The sequence below is a fragment of the Physeter macrocephalus genome, chromosome 13 (assembly GCF_002837175.3).
Source record: "Physeter macrocephalus isolate SW-GA chromosome 13, ASM283717v5, whole genome shotgun sequence".
In the NCBI taxonomy this organism is placed as follows: domain Eukaryota; kingdom Metazoa; phylum Chordata; class Mammalia; order Artiodactyla; family Physeteridae; genus Physeter; species Physeter macrocephalus.
Window position 1 is genome coordinate 78453777 of NC_041226.1, and position 19218 is coordinate 78472994.

Here is a 19218-nt window from a genome sequence, read left to right on the forward strand (position 1 = left end):
TTAATTGAAGTATAGTCGACTTACAATGTTATGCTAATTTCTGCTGTACAGCAAAGTGACTGAGCTATACATATATATATACATTTCTTTTTTATATTCTTTTCCGTTATGGTTTATCACAGGATATTGAATATAGTTTCCTGTGCTATACAGTAGGACCTTGTGGTTTATTCATTCTAAATGTAATAGTTTGTATCTACTAACCCCAAACTTCCAGTCCATCCCTCTCCTTCCCCTCCTCCCCACTGACCACGGTAAGTCTGTTTTCTATGTCTGTGAGTCTGTTTCTGTTTTGTAGATAGGTTCATTTGTGCCATAGTTTAGATTCCACATATAAGTGATATCATATGGTATTGTCTTTCTCTTTCTGACTTATTTCGCTTAGTATGAGCATCTCTAGTTGCATCCGTGCTGCTGCAAATGGCATTATTTCATTCTTTTTCATGGTTGAGTAGTATTCCATTGTATACATGTACCACATCTTCTTTATCCATTCATCTTTCAAGTTTTACATAGAATGTGCATTATTCTTAATGTAGATGTAAACAATTTTCTAATAGGAGTAGCACCTCCATCAATAGCTTCTTTTCTCAAGGTACAGAGTATAGAAAATGTAGTTTATGTTCTCTTCCATCGTATTTTTAAAATTAATTTGTAAAATGTAAGGACTTTATGTAAAAGTAGTAAAAATCCATTTTGCTTACAATATTTGGAACTAGTAAAAGCTGAGACGCTAGCCAGATCGAGTACGTGGCTGTGATCATTTATGCTCCTTGTGTAGAAGGCTGGGTAGGTCCAGGCTGTGAACCAAGGCGAACTATTCATGTCCTTCTGCACCCCAGGGCACAGGTAAACCAGCAGTGAAGGCTTTCAAGTTTTACATAGAATGTGCATTATTCTTAATGTAGATGTAAACAATTTTCTAATAGGAGTAGCACCTCCATCAATAGCTTCTTTTCTCAAGGTACAGAGTATAGAAAATGTAGTTTATGTTCTCTTCCATCGTATTTTTAAAATTAATTTGTAAAATGTAAGGACTTTATGTAAAAGTAGTAAAAATCCATTTTGCTTACAATATTTGGAACTAGTAAAAGCTGAGACGCTAGCCAGATCGAGTACGTGGCTGTGATCATTTATGCTCCTTGTGTAGAAGGCTGGGTAGGTCCAGGCTGTGAACCAAGGCGAACTATTCATGTCCTTCTGCACCCCAGGGCACAGGTAAACCAGCAGTGAAGGTGTGACATCGTGGAATCCCACATCCTAGTCCTGAAGGGGGGCTTTGTGGCATTTCCCAGTTCTCAAAACTGGAATCGCAGAGGTTGAAGAAGCCACTTCATGTTGGTGTTTGAATTAGACAGTGTTTATAAAAATACCATGCCATTTATCTACTTGCCATTTTGTAACATGTGAAATCATTTTTTTTAAGCTTATACCATTTGGCATGATGCAGTCCCTTAGAGGTAAGTCAGTGGGGAGAGACTCAGCACTGAATGAAATACTGAGAATACACCCACCAGCCTAGAGGGACTTATTCGTGTTTGTGCTGAGACTGCAATGCTGACTCAGGGGGCCAGGTAACCTGACACAGGGAGCCCACGGATTATAAATAGAGCGAAAGCCTGAGCAAAGCAAACGAGGGCGGGCATGAAGGCAGGAGGGCGGCAGAGAGGATGGATGAAATAAAGTGCTCAGTGCTTGTCCTCGGCATGAAATTGCTATTTACACATCTGTTTAGGGGTCCACACTTGACATTGAAAAATGAGATTACTTTTTATTTGAGCATAGTTAATTTGTATTTACATTCTCATTTTAACTTTACCAGATTTCACTTCCTGCCATTTTATTCCTCTCTTCTATCTGTTCTGCCCAGTAATATTGTGTGGTTTACGATCTTCGATTTTCGTTGTGGGCATTTATTGTATTTCTTGCCAAACTTTTTGTTATATTCTTTGGCTTTTTTAAAGAGCACTGAAAGTTATTCTTAATATCTGTAATATTCAAATATTCAATGTAAGAAATCATTGATGGTTTCTGATAAAATAGTGGCAATCCAGTGCCTGAGAGCTTAATAAATATCTACTCCCTTCCAACACAGCCGCCAATGAAAGCCCTAACAGAATCAATATGCAGTTGATCCTCATCAAGAAACGAATTGTTATGTGGTTTGTTTTACTGAACCATCAAAGGAACCTTTTTGTAATGTCACATATCAAAGAAATGAAGAGTTGCAGAGCACTCAATAAACCCAATGCCTTCTTTCTATATTCATTTTATTTGTCACGTGGACTGCTTGAACTATATTGTGGCATGGAAAAGAAACAGTGTGTTAGATAAAATAACAAAATGTAGACACTTTTCCTTTAATGTTAAGGGGGTAATTCTAAAACACATGATGGGGAATAGAAATTAGAGAACCATTTCCGAAGGAATTATGTGTATTTCACTTGTAAGCTACAAACCGAAGGACATCTATCATAGAAAGCTCTTCACACAGCTGAGGTTTCGGGAAATCAGTATGCACCACTCGTGACTTCCATATTATGGGCAAGAAATGAAGGCAGTAAATTAATTTTATGGTTAAGAGTTAAACGGTAGCGTTTTCAACAGGAAAGGGACATGTCCTGTATAGATATATAGAAACTTGGAAAATAACACAAACAAATCCTATATTTTGTATTTTTTCCGTCATAGAATTGCACCATATGTGTATCCTAAATGTATTCAAATGCAGAATGTTTTTCCAGTGACGACACTGATTATTATCAATGAGGAAAAATCAATCTTAAGAAATATGAAAGGAACGAGAAAGCAGAATTGTGACTATGTGTTTTTTGTTTTGTTGAAGTATACTTGGTGACTATGTTTTTAAAAAGGAGGAAGGTCTTGTGATATCTCTGCAGGCTGAGGTCAGGGGAGCACTCCAGGTGGGGAAGGAGCAAAGACCCTGGACAGGAGCCGGCCTGGATCGCAAGATGGCCAGCGTGGCTGGAATGGAGTAACTCCATTCTGCAATACAACTAGATGTTTCCCTGAAGAGCAGTAGAAATTACCATTAGCTATAAATGTTAATTCTAGAAAAAGGGAACTTTTAAGTTATAAACGACAGCAAGAGGCTAAATGTAAAATCCCAGTTATGACTGTATTACATTGTCTTTCTTCAAAACCGTTAACCAGGTTTGCCTTTTCTGTAAGTGGAAAATATAAGACAAATAGCTCTGTTCCTGCTCCAGATACAGAGAACTGGAAGATTGATACCTGGGAACCTGGGCCCCAGAGTTTCTGACTTATTAAGTGTACTGCTCTGTACATTAATGGGGTCTGACAACTTTGAAAGAAAAATTTAGGCTAAAGGAACAGAAAGTTTTCTATGGTGCTGAAATGTAATCTAGCCAACCTTGGTAAAGGAATTTATTTTTTGACCTTAGTAGACCTCCAAGACCTGATTTTTCTCTGATTTCTATGATTACACTGTTATTTGAAACTGTCATTTCTGACAGAGTCAGAAATAGGTTCTAAAACAGATGAACTATGATATTGGGAAGAAGTGTCATGAAGTCAATGACATAAAAAGCCTAGATTTTGAAGCCCAAGTGGATTTAAATTAATTGTATACACTTGCAGGTGATTTTTAATATCTGTTTTGGGAAAGGAGTCTTGATTAAAAAGATCTGCTCTTGTATGTTGCCTACTTTGGCAGAATCTTGTCTATTTTCCTTTCTAATGCTTCCTGACATCTCTTTTCCTTTCTCTATTTTCACTAGCATTTGTACCCCCATGATTTGCAATGACTATGTCTTAAAGACACAGTCATTGACCCCCTAGGCACCACCCCTGGCAGACACAGTGCCCACCAAATCCATTTCTTTGGAAGCGCCTAGCTAGACTACATTTCCCAGCATGCTTGTGGTTGGGAGTGGTCATGTGACTGAGATACAGCCAATGGAGCAGGAGCCGTACTGATGTGAGCTCCCTCCAGCCTTGGCCCATGCAAACCTCCCTTGGACTGTGAGTGCTTTATGCCCTTTCCCATCCAAAAGCTGGATACGCAATACTCCAAGACCCTGGAAGATGCAGAGTACATTTGTGACAACGTGGAGGTCATCCATCCACTGATCAGAAACACCCATTTTAGCCTTAACATGAACAAGGCTAAAATGGGTGAACTGTGTGTCAATCCACTGGTATTTGTGGTTTGCCTGTTACAGCATCTTGGATGATGTAAACTGGTACCCTTTCTCATTTATTTGGCCTAATGTTTTATGTGTTGCTACTGAGCATTATTTATAGTCCTTAATTCACTACGTTTAGCCTCCATTATTATTTAGCAATCTTTATTCTTTAAGGTAGGAAAAATCATGCCTTCTGATGATAGGATTATTGGAATGTTGCTTATCAGACATTTTAATACAAAATAATGATCAGTAGTGCTCCCACCGAGTCATAAATATGTAAAACCAAAGCTTGTAATTCTTAACAACTGGTCACACAGAAATCCCTCCAAATCAATAGACTTTATTTTACTCAGGGACAGTCAGACCCCTATAATAAACTGGGCATCCTGGAGAAATGGTGTAATACTCTTAGGACCTATTTGTGCATTTAATGATTAGAAGGAATTGCCTCTCTTATCTCTCATTCTCAAGCGGGTGACTCTAACTGGTAACTAAACTTTGGAGGGAGACTCAAGGTTGAGGACAGAGAAGATGTGTCCCCCATGCAGTGAGTTCCACGGTCAGTGGAGTTGCTAAACTATGCCCCTTTCTTAAATATAGTTGATTTTTAAAATCCATTTGGATTGGGCTAATAGTTTTATTAGCATTCAGTTTCACGAAGTGGTTTTCCTCATTCTTATTCAATTATATTTAATACCATAACACAGATTGTGATTATTTCCGGAAATAAGTATTTTGAGAAATGAATAAGTTAACAGGTAAACTGTACCCTACAAAGCAATGCAAGTGAAGATACTGGCTATTGGGACAGTGGGGGTAAGTATCCTTGGACTGGGACCCTCCATCCTCTGGAGGCTGTGGAGTGCTTGTCTGCCATGGCTGTGACCCTTGCCTTCCTCACTTTCATACCTATATCTTATCTCCTTTCTGACTTATTCACATCTGCATTACTAGTTCAAAGCTAACTCTCAAGTTGTACACCACATGGCACGGTGTTTTCTCTCTCTTGTGTTTTTCGGTCATTGTCAATGTAGACGTGAACAAAAGTGTGGACACCATTCCTTATCCCACTCGACCCAAGTTGCCTTTCTTCTTTGTGTGTCCGACTCATCATTTTAGTCCAAAACAAATCCCACAGCCCAACATAAATCTCTTGGCCGTATTGGCCTTGAAATGAGTCATGTCTCCTCTGTATTCCAGCAACAGTCATTGCGTCTGTAATTTATTAATCAGTTAATACTGTGCTTCCTCATGAAGTTTTCGCGCTGACGTCCTATTTAAGCATGTTTATTCATCTAACTCTTTATGTTTTTATGTCTTGTTACTCATAATCAAATGAAAGCCTCTCGAGGGAGCAGGTCATACTGTGCGACTCTACGTCCCATAGACCCCATCATGACACTTTCTGTCTCATAATCATTAAAAGCACATGTGCTCATTGATCAGCAGACAAGAAAAACTTCTTGGAAGTCAACGTGATTAAGAAGGTCGACTAAACTCAATGTACTTGGATTTGAATCCAGACTCGACCACTGACTAGCCAAGTGAGTTTGGGCTTTAAAGATGAATTTCAGCATCTATGAAAAGAGACTAAGAATCCTTAACGTGCTTATTTCACATGGTTATGAGATTTTACTAGAATAACCTGTGAAAATGCTTTAAGAATATGAAACAAGATCATGAAGATGATGCTTGAAATGGGCTCTGGAAACCATAGAGCTTTCTGTATCTGGGCATACAAACTGGGACTGTTACAGAGAAGATAAGTAGAATTACAGAGTGTGTTCTGGGTACATCTGATTGAATTGACATATAGAGTCTATGTGAGGGTGAGTGATGATGAAGCTGGAATAATTAGTGTGGTCAGAAAATACAAGGTTTTCTGTAACATGCTGAGGTGTGTGGACTTGACTCTTTAGGCTAGGGCAAGGCGGCAGCATCGCAGATTTTTGAACAAGCAAATTTTATAAACGGACTTATTCTTTAGAGAGATAAAATCTAGTAGATTATTTGTCCTTAATACTACCTCCTGGTATTTGCAGTGAGCCTCCCATATAATCCCAAGAAAAATATTTTTAAAGGAATTGTAATACTCTTACTTTCTATGTTTCCGTTATAATAGATTTATGTTTTTCCATGGATTCTCTGTATTTGAACCCATTACTGTAATATATCATTACTATAAATGTACTCTAAATATATGTTATTAGTTTTTGCTACAATCTTCTAGTCACTAATACTGGTACTGCCATGGTTTTAAATGAATTGAGGTAAGAGACCAGAACTCATACAAAATCCATATCCTGAAATGTCACAAATTAATTGTCGTGTGATGCACAGTCATGAATTTCTATTTTGTAACGTTCCATCAGTAGGAAGAAACATGCATCCACTCATCAGAGTCCATTTTTATTCTTAGCTATGGACTTAAAATCAGCTGCAAAATGCAAATAAATGTCCATTTAAATTATATTAAATGTGCTCCAATATAATATTACTAATTATAAAAATAAAGGACAGTGGTTAATGTGTTTTAAAGAAATCAACTTGCACAGATAAGGTAAAAAAATTAAAATCCTCTCTTCCTTCCCTCACTGCCTGTTGTCCAGATATACTCTTGTTTCCAATAGAACCTGTCCCTTTTAAGGGATATTTTCCCTTTTTTAACGCGTAGGCGAAAAAGGAGACAAAATAGCAAGAAAGAACTTAATTGGATTGCTGTCTAAATGACTGTTTCTGAATTAAGAGGGATCAACTCTCTTCTGCCTAAACCAGAAATGCTGTTTTGCTTTCAGATCATTTTCTTGATTTTTTTTTTCTAAAGTATGGAGATACACAACCCTTTAATCAGAGACTTTTTGAATCAAATTTCATTTTAAGCCATGTCGTTGGGATCTATTTAGGTAAACTTTGGTTTTACAAACTGATTTTCAAATTTCATTTTTTAATGCTTTTCCTCCAACATGTTGTTAGCATGAGTGGAAATGGAATTTGCATTTGAAACACTGATATTCACTATTCAGTCAGCCAAGAGGCTGTCTTCTTTTAATTTCCATAAATGTCAGTAAATGCCTCTTTTCACCTTTGGGTGAACAGTCAATAGAAAAATCAATGCTGTGACAAATGAACAGCAACATGATTTTACATATGAATTATTTAACAAAGACTATTTTTATCCTGGAAGGGAAAGACTTAAGGTAAAAATCAGCAGCAAATTATTAATTTACATTTATTCATATTATTCATAGAAATGCATAGCCACAGGAAGTGAAGAAAATTTGTATCTCATTTTTTAATTAGTTCATGTCATAGGACTCTGTTAATGACTCAATAGAAAACCATTAAAAATTAGCAAGTAGATATATATGTAATAAACCTCATTAAGCCTTTACATAATGTTATGCTTCCCTCTGGGTTGTGAGAGATTTTGTGGTTTTTAACCCCTGAAGGTAAGTGCACAGATTACAAAAATCCCACTTAGGGATGTAGAACTTGCAAGAGGTCACTTAGTCAAATTCTATCTTCACGTCTAATTGCTGTCTCCTAGACATTAGAAGACACAAAACGGTTTACAAATCTGGAGTTGGGGGGTGGTGAAGAGGATGGAGTCTAGATTCCTGTCTTTTAAATACCAAATCAACAAGAGTTTTCTCAATAGCAGGGGAAAAACACACACATTATTTTTAACCCCATCCTGAGTTGTCCAGGTCATAATCACCAGTGTCTTAAGTAACACTATTTTCTAAGGATTAATTTCAATTAAGGAATCTTCTTGTTAAAAATCTGCTGAAAGGAAGGGATTTTGTTCCAGGATGAGGATCCTAGCCCATAGGGAACTGACTTCAGACTGTGATCATCTATGTGTCTGTTCACATGTTCTGGGAGCTTGACATGGGCTGATCAGAAGCATGCCTATTTACTGAACATGGATGGCTTAGCTTCTCCCTTGCTCGATCCTTCCATAAGGGCAGAAAGGAGAAAGTGGGGCTATATATGCAAGCCAGGCCACATTTTAGGTGGTCTAAACTGACAGGAGGGTGTCAATTTAAAATGCCGACCACCCCTTAAGTGCGGCCTATGTGCAGTGCCTCAGGTGTTGCTTTCCAGTGGTGTTGGAGGAGTCACATTATCCCAGTTCCCAGTAAATACTTAATCCAAGTGGACCCTAAGCTCTGAAGTTTCCAGTTCTCTTCCAGGTGTCAAATTTTCAAATAAAAATCACAGAATAATTTCCAAGTGTATTATTAGGTCCTCCACCAAACAATTTATTTTCAAAGACATTTAAGCTGACAGAGAGTGTGTGCCCTTTTCTAGAAGCCTGAGTTTTACACCTGTTATAGAATAGTACCATCTTTCCCCATGACATCCAAAAATAATAATTCTGGGCATAAGATGTCTTAGTCCATTCTGGCTGCTGTAACAAAATGCCACAGACTGGGTGGCTTATAAGCAACATAATTCTATTTCTCACAGTTCTGGAGGCTGGAAGTCTGAGATCAGGGTGCCAGAGTGGTTGGGTGAAGTCTGTTTTTCAGGTCACAGACTTCTGGCTGTGTCCTTACAGGGCAGAAGGGATGAGGGAGCTCTGTGAGGTCTCTTTTATAAGAGCACGAATCCCATTCATGAGGGCTCCACCCTCATGACCCAATCACCTCCCAAAAGCCTTATTCCAAATACCATCACTTTGGGTGTAGGACCCCAGCATGTGAATATGGAGGACACACATTCAGACGGTAGAATAGGATAAGCCTATTTGATTGCTCGAGGCATGGCATCGATTGGCCACCCCGAAGTCTAGGGTGACTGTCCCACGCTCTTCAATGATCCCTCTCACCAACCATTCAGACCCATGTAGGCAGGTCTGAATTCAGAGTAACTAATGAGTCCGGGGCGCCTCACACCCTGTGTGATTTCAGAGCAGCAGAGCAGCAGAGCATTTTTAGTACGTTCCCAGGGCTTTACAGTGTTTGAAAGGGTCTTATCTGAATCTGTGAGATGTGACCTACATCTCAAGCCTGAGAGTTCATCCACAGTCCGTCTGGCATTGCTCAAAGGCACTCTCTTCCTTTCCCTTCCCAGGAATTGATGGGAGGTGTGGTGCTCAATTGGCCCCCAAGTTTACAAAAAAGTGAAACCACAAGTCTAACACACCGTGATGACATTTGTCCCTGTTCTCAAACATGCATCTTGGCATTCATACACTGACTCCATCCAGACCCCCTACATAAGTGCATTGGATGCATTGTGCTGGGCAGAGATTAATTTACTAATTTACCAGTTTTAGACTCTAAAGGACACCCATAGTCTTGTCAAGCAGTGACTAATTTTACTCACAGGGAATTCTACCCACTTAGATCAGCATTTTCCCCCCACTTGCATATTATAATATATATGACCCTTTTTAAATAATAAAAAGTCATCCTTGACTCTTAACATTTCTTAAATTATTTCATTATAATGTTAATTAAGTGTATACGTATATCATTGCGTAAAATCTCTTTATCCTTTTAGCTATAAAATCAGAGCCATTTTACGAATTGAGTGAAACAAAAACCTACAAAAGCAAGAAAACATTAAAATTCACATTTATGTTAAGTATGATTTTCTTTAGATGAAATTACTGTTGAAAATATGAATCTGGTACTGACTCAAATCCGTGAACTTTGGTACAGATCTGCCATCTTGTGCCTTTGATTGATCCCAGGCTATCACTTCTATTTGAACTGCTAGGCAACCTACCCTATGATGTCAAATCACTTAGCTCTTTATTGGAGGAAAGTGCCTTATTTGAATATCAACTCCATCTACCTTTTTCTCATTAACCTGAAACAATATAAACAATATTACCTGTGTCAATCTGCTTGTAAATAAAATACGAAGTCAGAAAATTAAATCTCACTGAGCGCTAGCTTAAAAAGTAGGTATTCAAGTGATCCAAAGCACATACAAATAAAAAAGGAAAAAATTTTAGGCTGTCCCAAGAACTTGAGGACCCCTGAAAATACATATACAAATCCCAGTTTCCAAAACATTTAACTGTTGTTTAAACTACTCACTACTGCCCTTTGTACCTTACTCTAAAATTCAAAAAACTTCTAGACCTTCTTCTTGCATAACTTTCTTTAGTTGTAAATCATATATAAATCCTAGTTATGTTATAAGTCTAGTGTGTTGCTCAGTATTTTGAAATCTTCCTGTTACTACGGAAGGAAAAGACTATTGTATGTTTTTATAGGGCCACAAATTGTGAGAAGTAATTTCCTTTAACATTATCTGATTGAGTCATCAGGATAATCATAATTCAGAATGTTTAGGGATTTTCTCAAGTCAAAGAGTTAACCATGACACAATCATAATCGCCCGCGTTTGTAGAGCCCTCATTACATTTTTAGGGCACTCTTAAGTAGCCCAGATCTGTCCTTTTGAGGTGGATGATTACTGTGCACCCACTTTACAGGTGAGGACGCTGATGGGCTTGCTTAAGGTTATACAACCATTAGGTGCCAGATTCAGGATTCCAGTCCAGGCACCCCGGCTAGAGAGTCCTGGTTTGTCAACCATCCCATCCCTGTTCAAACCAGAATCCAAGTCCCAGTGGGTTTGTGATTCCCTGTTAGAGAATGAAGTTCAGTGTCATTACTGGTGCTTGTCTACATCAAGCCCCGTGGAAGTGCCTTCTTTCCCCCTTTCTACCCGGTGCCCATTTCATTTTTCAAAATTCAGATCAAAGCTACCACCTCTGTGAAGTCTCTCCAGACCTTCCTCCATACAGCCCCCTTCCCCAGGTGAACAGTGAAAAAAAATTTTTTAAAAATCTCCCGCTCCTTGACCTACTCCATCTCCATGCCCCGTGCAGCATGTTAAGGTACTGACGTCATTGGCGTGTCTAAAAATTCCTTTAAAAGCAGGGCTTTAGTCATTTTCATGGCACACAGAGGTGGGGCCACGTAGAACCCAGAGGTTCCTACGTGTGGAACACTTCTTACTTTCCCAACTACAGCTCTTGCCTTCTGGTTCTGAAAGAGAATGTTTTCATGTACAAACACTAGCCTATAAAACATGCCAGAAAAGAAAATAAGTAAGGAAGTAACTATCTGAAGTGGTGACATGGGCTGTAGATATATCTTTTAAAGCAATGGGGAGCAAGATTTAAGTTAAAAGACACCAATATGACATCCTTTAATCTCCAAACAATTCAGGATCAATGAGACCTGGGTGAAGCCAGCTGTCTCTAGGCCTACACTGCCAGCGGCATCCTTAAGCCCCAGAGTCACTTCTCTTTATGAAAAGAAATGGTTCCCTTTCGATACCAAAGCTATTTTTTGTTACAAGATCATTATTGCCTTTTTAATGATAATATCTAATTTGTTGTGAAATAAATAATGGTAAGGGAAGCTGTAATGGTTTTTGTTACTACAAATAGGACATGAAATTTAAAGAATGACAAAACACTGATTTAGATGTTTTTACCGTGCTAGATAATATTGCAGCTACTTTTTATTCCTCACCTATTACTTGACCACAATTTAAATAACATTCATAGTTGTATTGGGTTGCTATTCTAAAATAGTAAAGCTCTTTCACTGCCTGTGACAAATATGACTCTTGTGCCTCATAACCTGATACATTTAATAAATCTAAATAAAGCAGATTAAACATCATTAGTCAGGGCATCCTGTCCTCATCTTCTGATCCGTTTATTGTCTCCCAGATCATTTTTTTAAACTACCCTTTGAACTTCATTGTGTTGAAAGTAGTGACCTATCAAATATCCTTACACAGAATTTTAACCTTCATTTAAGGCATAACCTGTGAAGATTCTTTGTGTTTTTTTTAAATGGAGATCAATAATGTTAATATTTTAACATCTCATTTATGCCATTCTAGCAACTATCTTTCTATACCTATTAGATTTTACTCAATACCTATTAAGCTCTGTAATACAAAGTTTCATGGGATCTCTCAAAAGGAAAGTATTCTGAGCATTAGTTTGATTATTACAAACATCAGTCAAATTTTTGCTTATTAAGGAAGCATGGAGAGCTCTTGGTGGTGGATTCAAAGATGGTGTTCTTCTGTACCCACTACATTATTCAAGACATCGATACCCTCATTAAGAAAGTGCTTTCTAATGCTTTGTGTGTATAAGTTTCACGTTTTATAACGTGCTTGGGAATTCAGGTATTTTTAGTAAACGTTGAGAAGCTTTGAAAGGATAGAGAGCATTTTTTTTTTTTTTTTTTTCAGTGAAGCAGTGACTCAGGGGATTTGGGACATTTTATGTCAAAATCCCTCCCCACAAGCCTAATTCAGATCAGCAGCTGCTGAAAGTCACTCTCAGCAGATCGGGCTGCTTCTATGGAGTGACTCAATCTCTAAATCTTTCCCGTTAACGAAGGTCTTAGCAGAGGGTCACACCTAGTGTATATTTTTGGTCATTATGAAAAGCTGCTGAAAAGAGTTTAGCATTGAGAATAACTATAGAATAGGTGTATTTTGTGCTTGATAAGAGGACAGAGTGTGTGGTCACAACAGCATGAAAATAAACACAGCACATGCCAGCCGGCTGCAGAAGAGCAGCACCAACTGCGGGCTGGAGATTTGGATTCTGTTTTTATGCTTTACCCTGTTTTGTTAGGAATTGACCTCCATTTACAGATACAGATATAGATACAGATATAGATATAGATACAGATATAGATATAGATATTTGCATCTTTCTTTGAGATTAATTGAAATTTATTATTTCATAATAATTTGTTAATTGCACATTCTATCATTATTCTTTTTGTACATTCCTAGAGAATAAAGCATGAATCCTTGATTTATTTCATCTTAAATTGTATTTACTGCTGTCATTTTCCTAATACTGCTAGACCCTCAGAACCTCTGAACTCCACGTAACCCCTCCTGACTTTTGCAGTTATTGTTGGCGCATTGTTCTACATATGACTTAAAGTCTATAAGACATTTTCCAAACGTATAACTTGTATTTACCCATGGATTTAGTTCCAGTGTCCTTAATCCTCTCTTAAATTTCCATTTTTTTTTCATCTAGGATCATTTTCTCCACCTTAAAAAAAATAGTCAAGACCTGTGATAGCAAACTTCCTCATTCTTGTTTGTGCAAAAACATTTTATTTCACTTTCATTTTTGAGGGATTTTTTTTTTTTTTGAGTCTAGAATCCTAGGTTGAATTACTTTCTTTCAGTACTTTAACTTGTGATTCATTGTTTGCTGGCTTCCAGTATTTCTGTTTAGAAGTCAGCTTTCATTCTTATTGTGGCTCCTTTGAAGGTATTGTGTTTTTTCTTGTAGATTTTGAAAACATTTTTCTTTGTCATTGACCTTCAGCATTTTTAATATGATCTGCCTTCTTTTCTTATTGTTGGTGGTGGAGTGTATTTATCGTGGTTTACCAAACTTCTTAATATGTATGTGGGTGCCATTCACAAGTTTTAGAAACTTATCTCTGAATATTGCTTTGCCACTTTCTTTATATCTCTTCAATCAATACTTCTGTGACTCCTTTTCTGTTTATGTCTACTCTGCTATTTCTTTTATTTGTCCATCTTTTTCTCTGTTCTTTTAAACATTTAATCACAGGTATTTTAAAGTCTTTATCTGCTAACTCTAAACCTGGATCATCTGTGAATCTGTTTTATCTTGATTTGGGGTAGATTTCCTTGTCTCTTCCCATGTATAGTAATTTCTAACTGCATGCTAAGCATTGTGTGTAAACAAACTATAGACACTACTGATGATGTTTTCTGCCTGAGGCGATTCCACCATCCTGTGTTAGGAAGCAAAGGTAAGAGGTGGTCACCTCAATCCAATCAAATATTCCACAGTGATGGAAAACCAGCCTTCCTCTGGTCCTCCTCTCATCCTCAGGCTGCACCCTCCTGTGCTCGGACTGAGAACCTGACAGGTGTTTGTTCATCAGCACTGAAACATTACAGTAGCCCCAGCTCTGCCCTTCAGAGCTCCAGGCCCCATTCAGCTGTGCACCCCACTCAGTTTCAAAATCTGCAAGTCTTGAAGATGAGACTAGTCAGACACTTGAAGCTGTCATCTCCCCTGTCCTACTTTTGCTTCTGAAGCACCTGTATCACTATAGGAGATTTTACTCTGCTTTTTTATAAGCTCTTGACTCAAGGCACCACTCGCTCATATAGTTGAAGAACTCAACAGATGTCCTTTGGGGAAAATGACGATGCATTTGAGGGTCCTCAAGTTTTCAAACTGTGTCTCTCGTTCCCATGCAACTGCAAAATATGGTATCGACTTTCTTTCTTTTAGAAAGGGCTCTCTAGACCTACAGAAGAATTCAGGATTAGCAAATGTCCCCAGGAGAAAAAAATAATAGCTGTTAATTATTTGATTGTCTATTCACTCAGAAAGATTCTTCCCATCCAGAATTTTAGTTTCTCTAGTTCAAAGTTTTGCCGGGGCTTTCTGGTGTTTCAAAATTATGATTTTTGGTAATGTATCCCATTTTTGCACTTTTGCAATGGGAGCAGTAACCTGTCATGACCTGAACATCCTAGGCAGAAGTAAAAGTTCCTTGTTTTGTTTCTAAACAGATCAATATTAAGTTATGTTACTTCAGAAAGATGGTATCTCAAGGAAGTGCTGGGAAAATAATCTACTGAGATGATCAATTAAATATTCTCTCCTAAGAATAAATCCAAGGACTGTATTTTTCAGAGACGGCTATTATATGCTGAGTGTGCCGAGGAGCATGTATACAAATATTCAATATCCAATGAGGAAACGAGACTGAAGCTAAATGTAATCAACACAGCATCCACTAGTGGAGAAAATAGAGGAACTAAGATACGTTAGTGAAAGAAGCACACAGATTTCACTCAAATCCCAATGAGAAAAAGAAGTAAAGAGGAAGATGATATAGGGACGCTGGTCTTTGGTGTATATCAGGTCCTGGACACCGGCTATTGGGCAAATGACAAGCACTGTGGGGTAATAGGAAGACAGACTCTGGAACCAGACTGCCTGGTTCCACCATTTTCCATGTGACTTTGGGTAAATGACTTAACCTCTCTGTGCCTCAATTTCCTCATCCGCCAAATGCTAGCACTGCTTTGTAGAGTTCTTGGGAGCATTGCATGAGTTAATATTTGTAAGGGGCTTAGAAAAGTACTGACGCATCTTTAGCGTTCTGAAGTGTTTACTGAATAACTAATTTTATGCACACCCTCCACCCGGCTCTCTTGGCTCACTTCCCTGACAGTAGAGGCAATCTGGCTTCCACAAGAGTCTCCCAGCAGGAGAATTCTGACTTCCAGGTCATTCTGGTGCAGTCCTGGAGACTAGAGAGAAACCCCCTTTTAAGGGGGGTATACTGCTTTAGCCACTCACTTTCTATCAGTGCCTGGATGTTGCTTTGGGGATTGGACGGTCACAGGCCTGTTTTGCACACTGTTTGTCTAAGCTTCAATTGGGAGAAATTCCTTCTGCTAATAACCAGCCCAGAAATCTAGTTATGTACTTCAGGTATGGGTTTGACCTCCCAGCTTCTGTGTTTTAACATCGTTTCTTGACATTCAGCCCATTTCTGTGATTCTAGGCTTTAAAATCTTCTTCCTCAGGTAAACAAGAGGCTTGGGTGTCCAGGTGAAGGCGTTGGCTTTAGAATTGTATGGAACATGGATGGCCTTGTTGTTTTCAAGTGACTATCCTCACATAAGCCAACCACCATGCCCTGCTTTGTTTTATTCTCATTTATCTTGATGGAAAGGATGGAAGTGATGTGGGAACAAAGTAGTAGGTGCCTTTAGGCCCTCTCGTTCCCTCTGAATTCTCCCCAGTTGTCCCATTCTGATGTCCAGAATCTCATTTTGTTAAACCAGCATACTCACTACAGAATTGACGGAAAATTTGGTTTCTGCAGCGTGCAGCTACTCCAGATGACTGGCTGCTGTCAGAGGGCAGAGCCCACAGCATGTAGCCTGCCTGTCCCCACATGCCCTAGCTGTCCCTGGGGGCAAGCTCTGCCTCCCTTCAGGGACCCCAAGGAAGCCAGACCGAGCAGCCGATACCCTTGCACGCGGTGATGCCCTCCTGCAAAGATCCCTGAAGTTCCCATGTCTGTGGCCTCCTGGGGCTAATGCGTGATGGTCAGAGTTGGGGTCACATGACCTTAAAAGGTGTTGACTAGTAGCTGTGCGTAGACAGCGCGGTGGATCCTGGAGTGGGATGCAGCTGAAGAAATCCAGAAACATCTATTATAGACAGCATTACAATCGTGATACAGTCAATGAAGAAAAAGTCCAAGATGTCGTAAGACTGTGTATAACAAGAGAGGGCAAAGGGCAAACAGACATGTGATTCTTTCCTGTATCACTGGAGGTACATCACCTGTCCCCCAGGGTACTTACCCTAACGGATTTCCAAGTTCCATTCATCCTCCTAATTCGGCAGTTCACAGCCGACCTGCATTGGATGCCGTTTCCCGGGGCAGCAGAGCCAGGCGGTTCTAGAGGGGATGTCCGCGGTCTCTTTCCACCCCATCAGAGCCTTGGCATCCAGATGTTGCTCTTATACTTCCCATTCATTCACAGTACTTGATGCTACTCTTTTTCCCCCCTGCTTCCCTCCCCCAGGTAATCCATCAGCTGAGGCTGTCCGAGAATGAGAGCGTGGCCCTTCGGGAGCTCCTGGACTGGAGGCGGAAACTCTGCGAGGAGAGAGGAGACTGGCCACAGATCTTGCGCCACGCGGAGCCCAGGGCACCTCCACCACCTCCGTGCAAGAAGCCCACGCTCCTGAAGAAGCCCGAGGGGGCTTCCTGCAGCAGGCCGCCCCCCAAGTTCTGGGACACTACCCTGTGATGGGCCCCGACTGCAGACTCGCTGCCTGGAGATGCTAGGTTCACAGACAGAGGCTGCCCCTGGTACATGCTAGGAGCTCTGTCCGCATCTACACGAAAAGCACAGGACAGCCCAGTTAAATACACGAGATTCCCTGGGTGTGTGAGTGTGCGCGTCTCTGTGTGCGTGTCTGTGTTTTCTCATCCGTTCTGCGGGGATGCACTCTGATCTTCAGGTTCTGTGGTCCTAGGGCCGTGCTACCCCGTGGTAGTGAGAGAAAGGCTGGACAAAGCGCAGATGAGCAGGAAGAGGATGATGGAGGAGGGGGACCCCCACACCGCAGAGTGGTTTTTATGGGGTCCGTATTCTTGCTTCTTGTCCTCCAGTCATTTTACTCTCATACACTCTCCAGGACCTAGGTTTTATTTCATTGTAGGTGTTTGCGTTTTATTGGAATTACAATCCTGTTAATGATTTAACATGTTTGTTATTGTATTTTATAATTTTATGCAATGGGTGGTGCTCCCTTTCTTCAAAATACAGACTTTAAAAGATCATTTCTAGAACTTTTCTTTTCCTACATACCTTTTTTTTTTTTTAATGTAGAGTACCGAAAAATCCCGAGGCTGTGTTGTTTTAGCTTCACCGTTCCAAGCTCTGCAAACGTACAGCTGGAGTCCGATGTCTTGTGTTTCATTCACTGATCAGGAGGCGGTTCCTTCCTGTGCCCTGTATTTCCAGGCACATAGACTGTGAGCTCTTTATTGAAACCTCATCCCCGGACTTCAGTTGAGGTTACAGGAAATGGTGCGGCACCCCCTTAAAGGCGTATGGCTTCAGATTCGTAGCTGGGGGTGTGCAGGGGGCACATCCATTCAAAGGTCTACGCAGTACCAATAAGCATGCTGAGATTTGCTGGTCTGAGCCGTGATGCTGCCCCCCAAGACGCTTGTCCCCTCTGAGCTCCACTGCATGTCTCACCCGCTCTATGTCCTCAGCCCTCCTGTGGTGCCCCCGCCTTGCTTATCCATGCGCTTCTGTTGGCCTCAGACCATGGTGTCTTGCTCCTTGGAACTTTGTTTTCATACCAGCCTTGGCAAAGTTACTGTGCCAATAAAAGGGTACAACCCTGTTCTTCTGTGTGTTATTTATGTGCCACTGTTGTTTTCCACAAACACTTCCGTTTCTGGATCAGATCAGTAGGGGCAAGGAGACCTCTGTTCGTATGTTCTTCTCACAGCATCTTGCAAACTTTAGGATCTACGGTTTGTTTTAAAAGAAAGATTTTTATGGTTATTCGTACATAACTACCAGGTAGGCCTACGTCAGTTGTAGGAAAAATATGATAATTATTTAGGAATCCTAATAGGCCAGTAAATCAGGAGAGGACTTCCATTGAGAAGATGGTTTGTGATACTCACAGATCCCACACCGAGCGAGGGAGGGCCGCACGCAGAAGCACCTGGGTGCGGCCAGAGGCAGGGGAAGCAGGGCAGCTGGTGGGCTGGAGCTTTTCCTGGGGTTACCGGGGCAGGAACGGGCGAGGCGGGTGTGCATGTGTGGACCGACGGGCTTGGATGGTTTCAGCCGCTCTCGGGCACAGAGGCTGCCCCTGGCCCTCTGGTTGCTGGCCCCGGGCGGGGGGACAGTGGCCTGGAGTGGGAGAGGTGGATGAAGGCGGTGGATGGGCTGTGGGCTCTGGAAGGGTCGGGGTTGTCTTCTATCTCTGGGACTTGGCCAGCCCTGGGCGGGTCAGGTCCTTCAGCCTCAGCCAGGGACAGAGGTGGAAGCATCAGAATGCAGAAAATTAAAGGACGTAGTTGAGACGTGGTGAAGTGGCAACAGGATGTCACCCAATAAGTTCCGGGGGCGTCTGCCCGGCCGCCAGCTGAACAGCCACCCAGCCTCACTCCCTGCTCTTTCTTCGCACTCTCGCCGACATCCAACCTCCAAACCCCAGTCCCTAAGTGACCGCGACACCGATTCCCTTGAGACACCTGCTTCCGTGGCCACGCCTTCACACTGTAGGCCCTTCATGACCTTGGCTGCATTAAAAGTGGGAACTGGATTTCTCCTGCTAACACACACGATGTTTTTCTTTAGACCAGAATGAAAAGTGGACCGTCCAGGCATTCGACTTGGGAGGACTTGTTTCCGGTGTGCATTGAGCACTTGCTGTGACTGTTTTGGTTGCTTTGCACATAGTATTCCA

General features: G+C 40.7%; 1 protein-coding gene across 1 annotated transcript in view; it reads left to right on the forward strand.

The window, feature by feature from the left end:
- Positions 1–17027, forward strand: part of MYO16 (myosin XVI) — a 432588-nt gene extending 415561 nt beyond the window's left edge. The window contains exon 35 of the mRNA XM_024123222.3: positions 16800–17027. Coding sequence (XP_023978990.2) covers positions 16800–17027 — 228 coding nt within the window. The remainder of the gene's footprint in view (positions 1–16799) is intronic.
- Positions 17028–19218: the final 2191 nt, after the last annotated feature.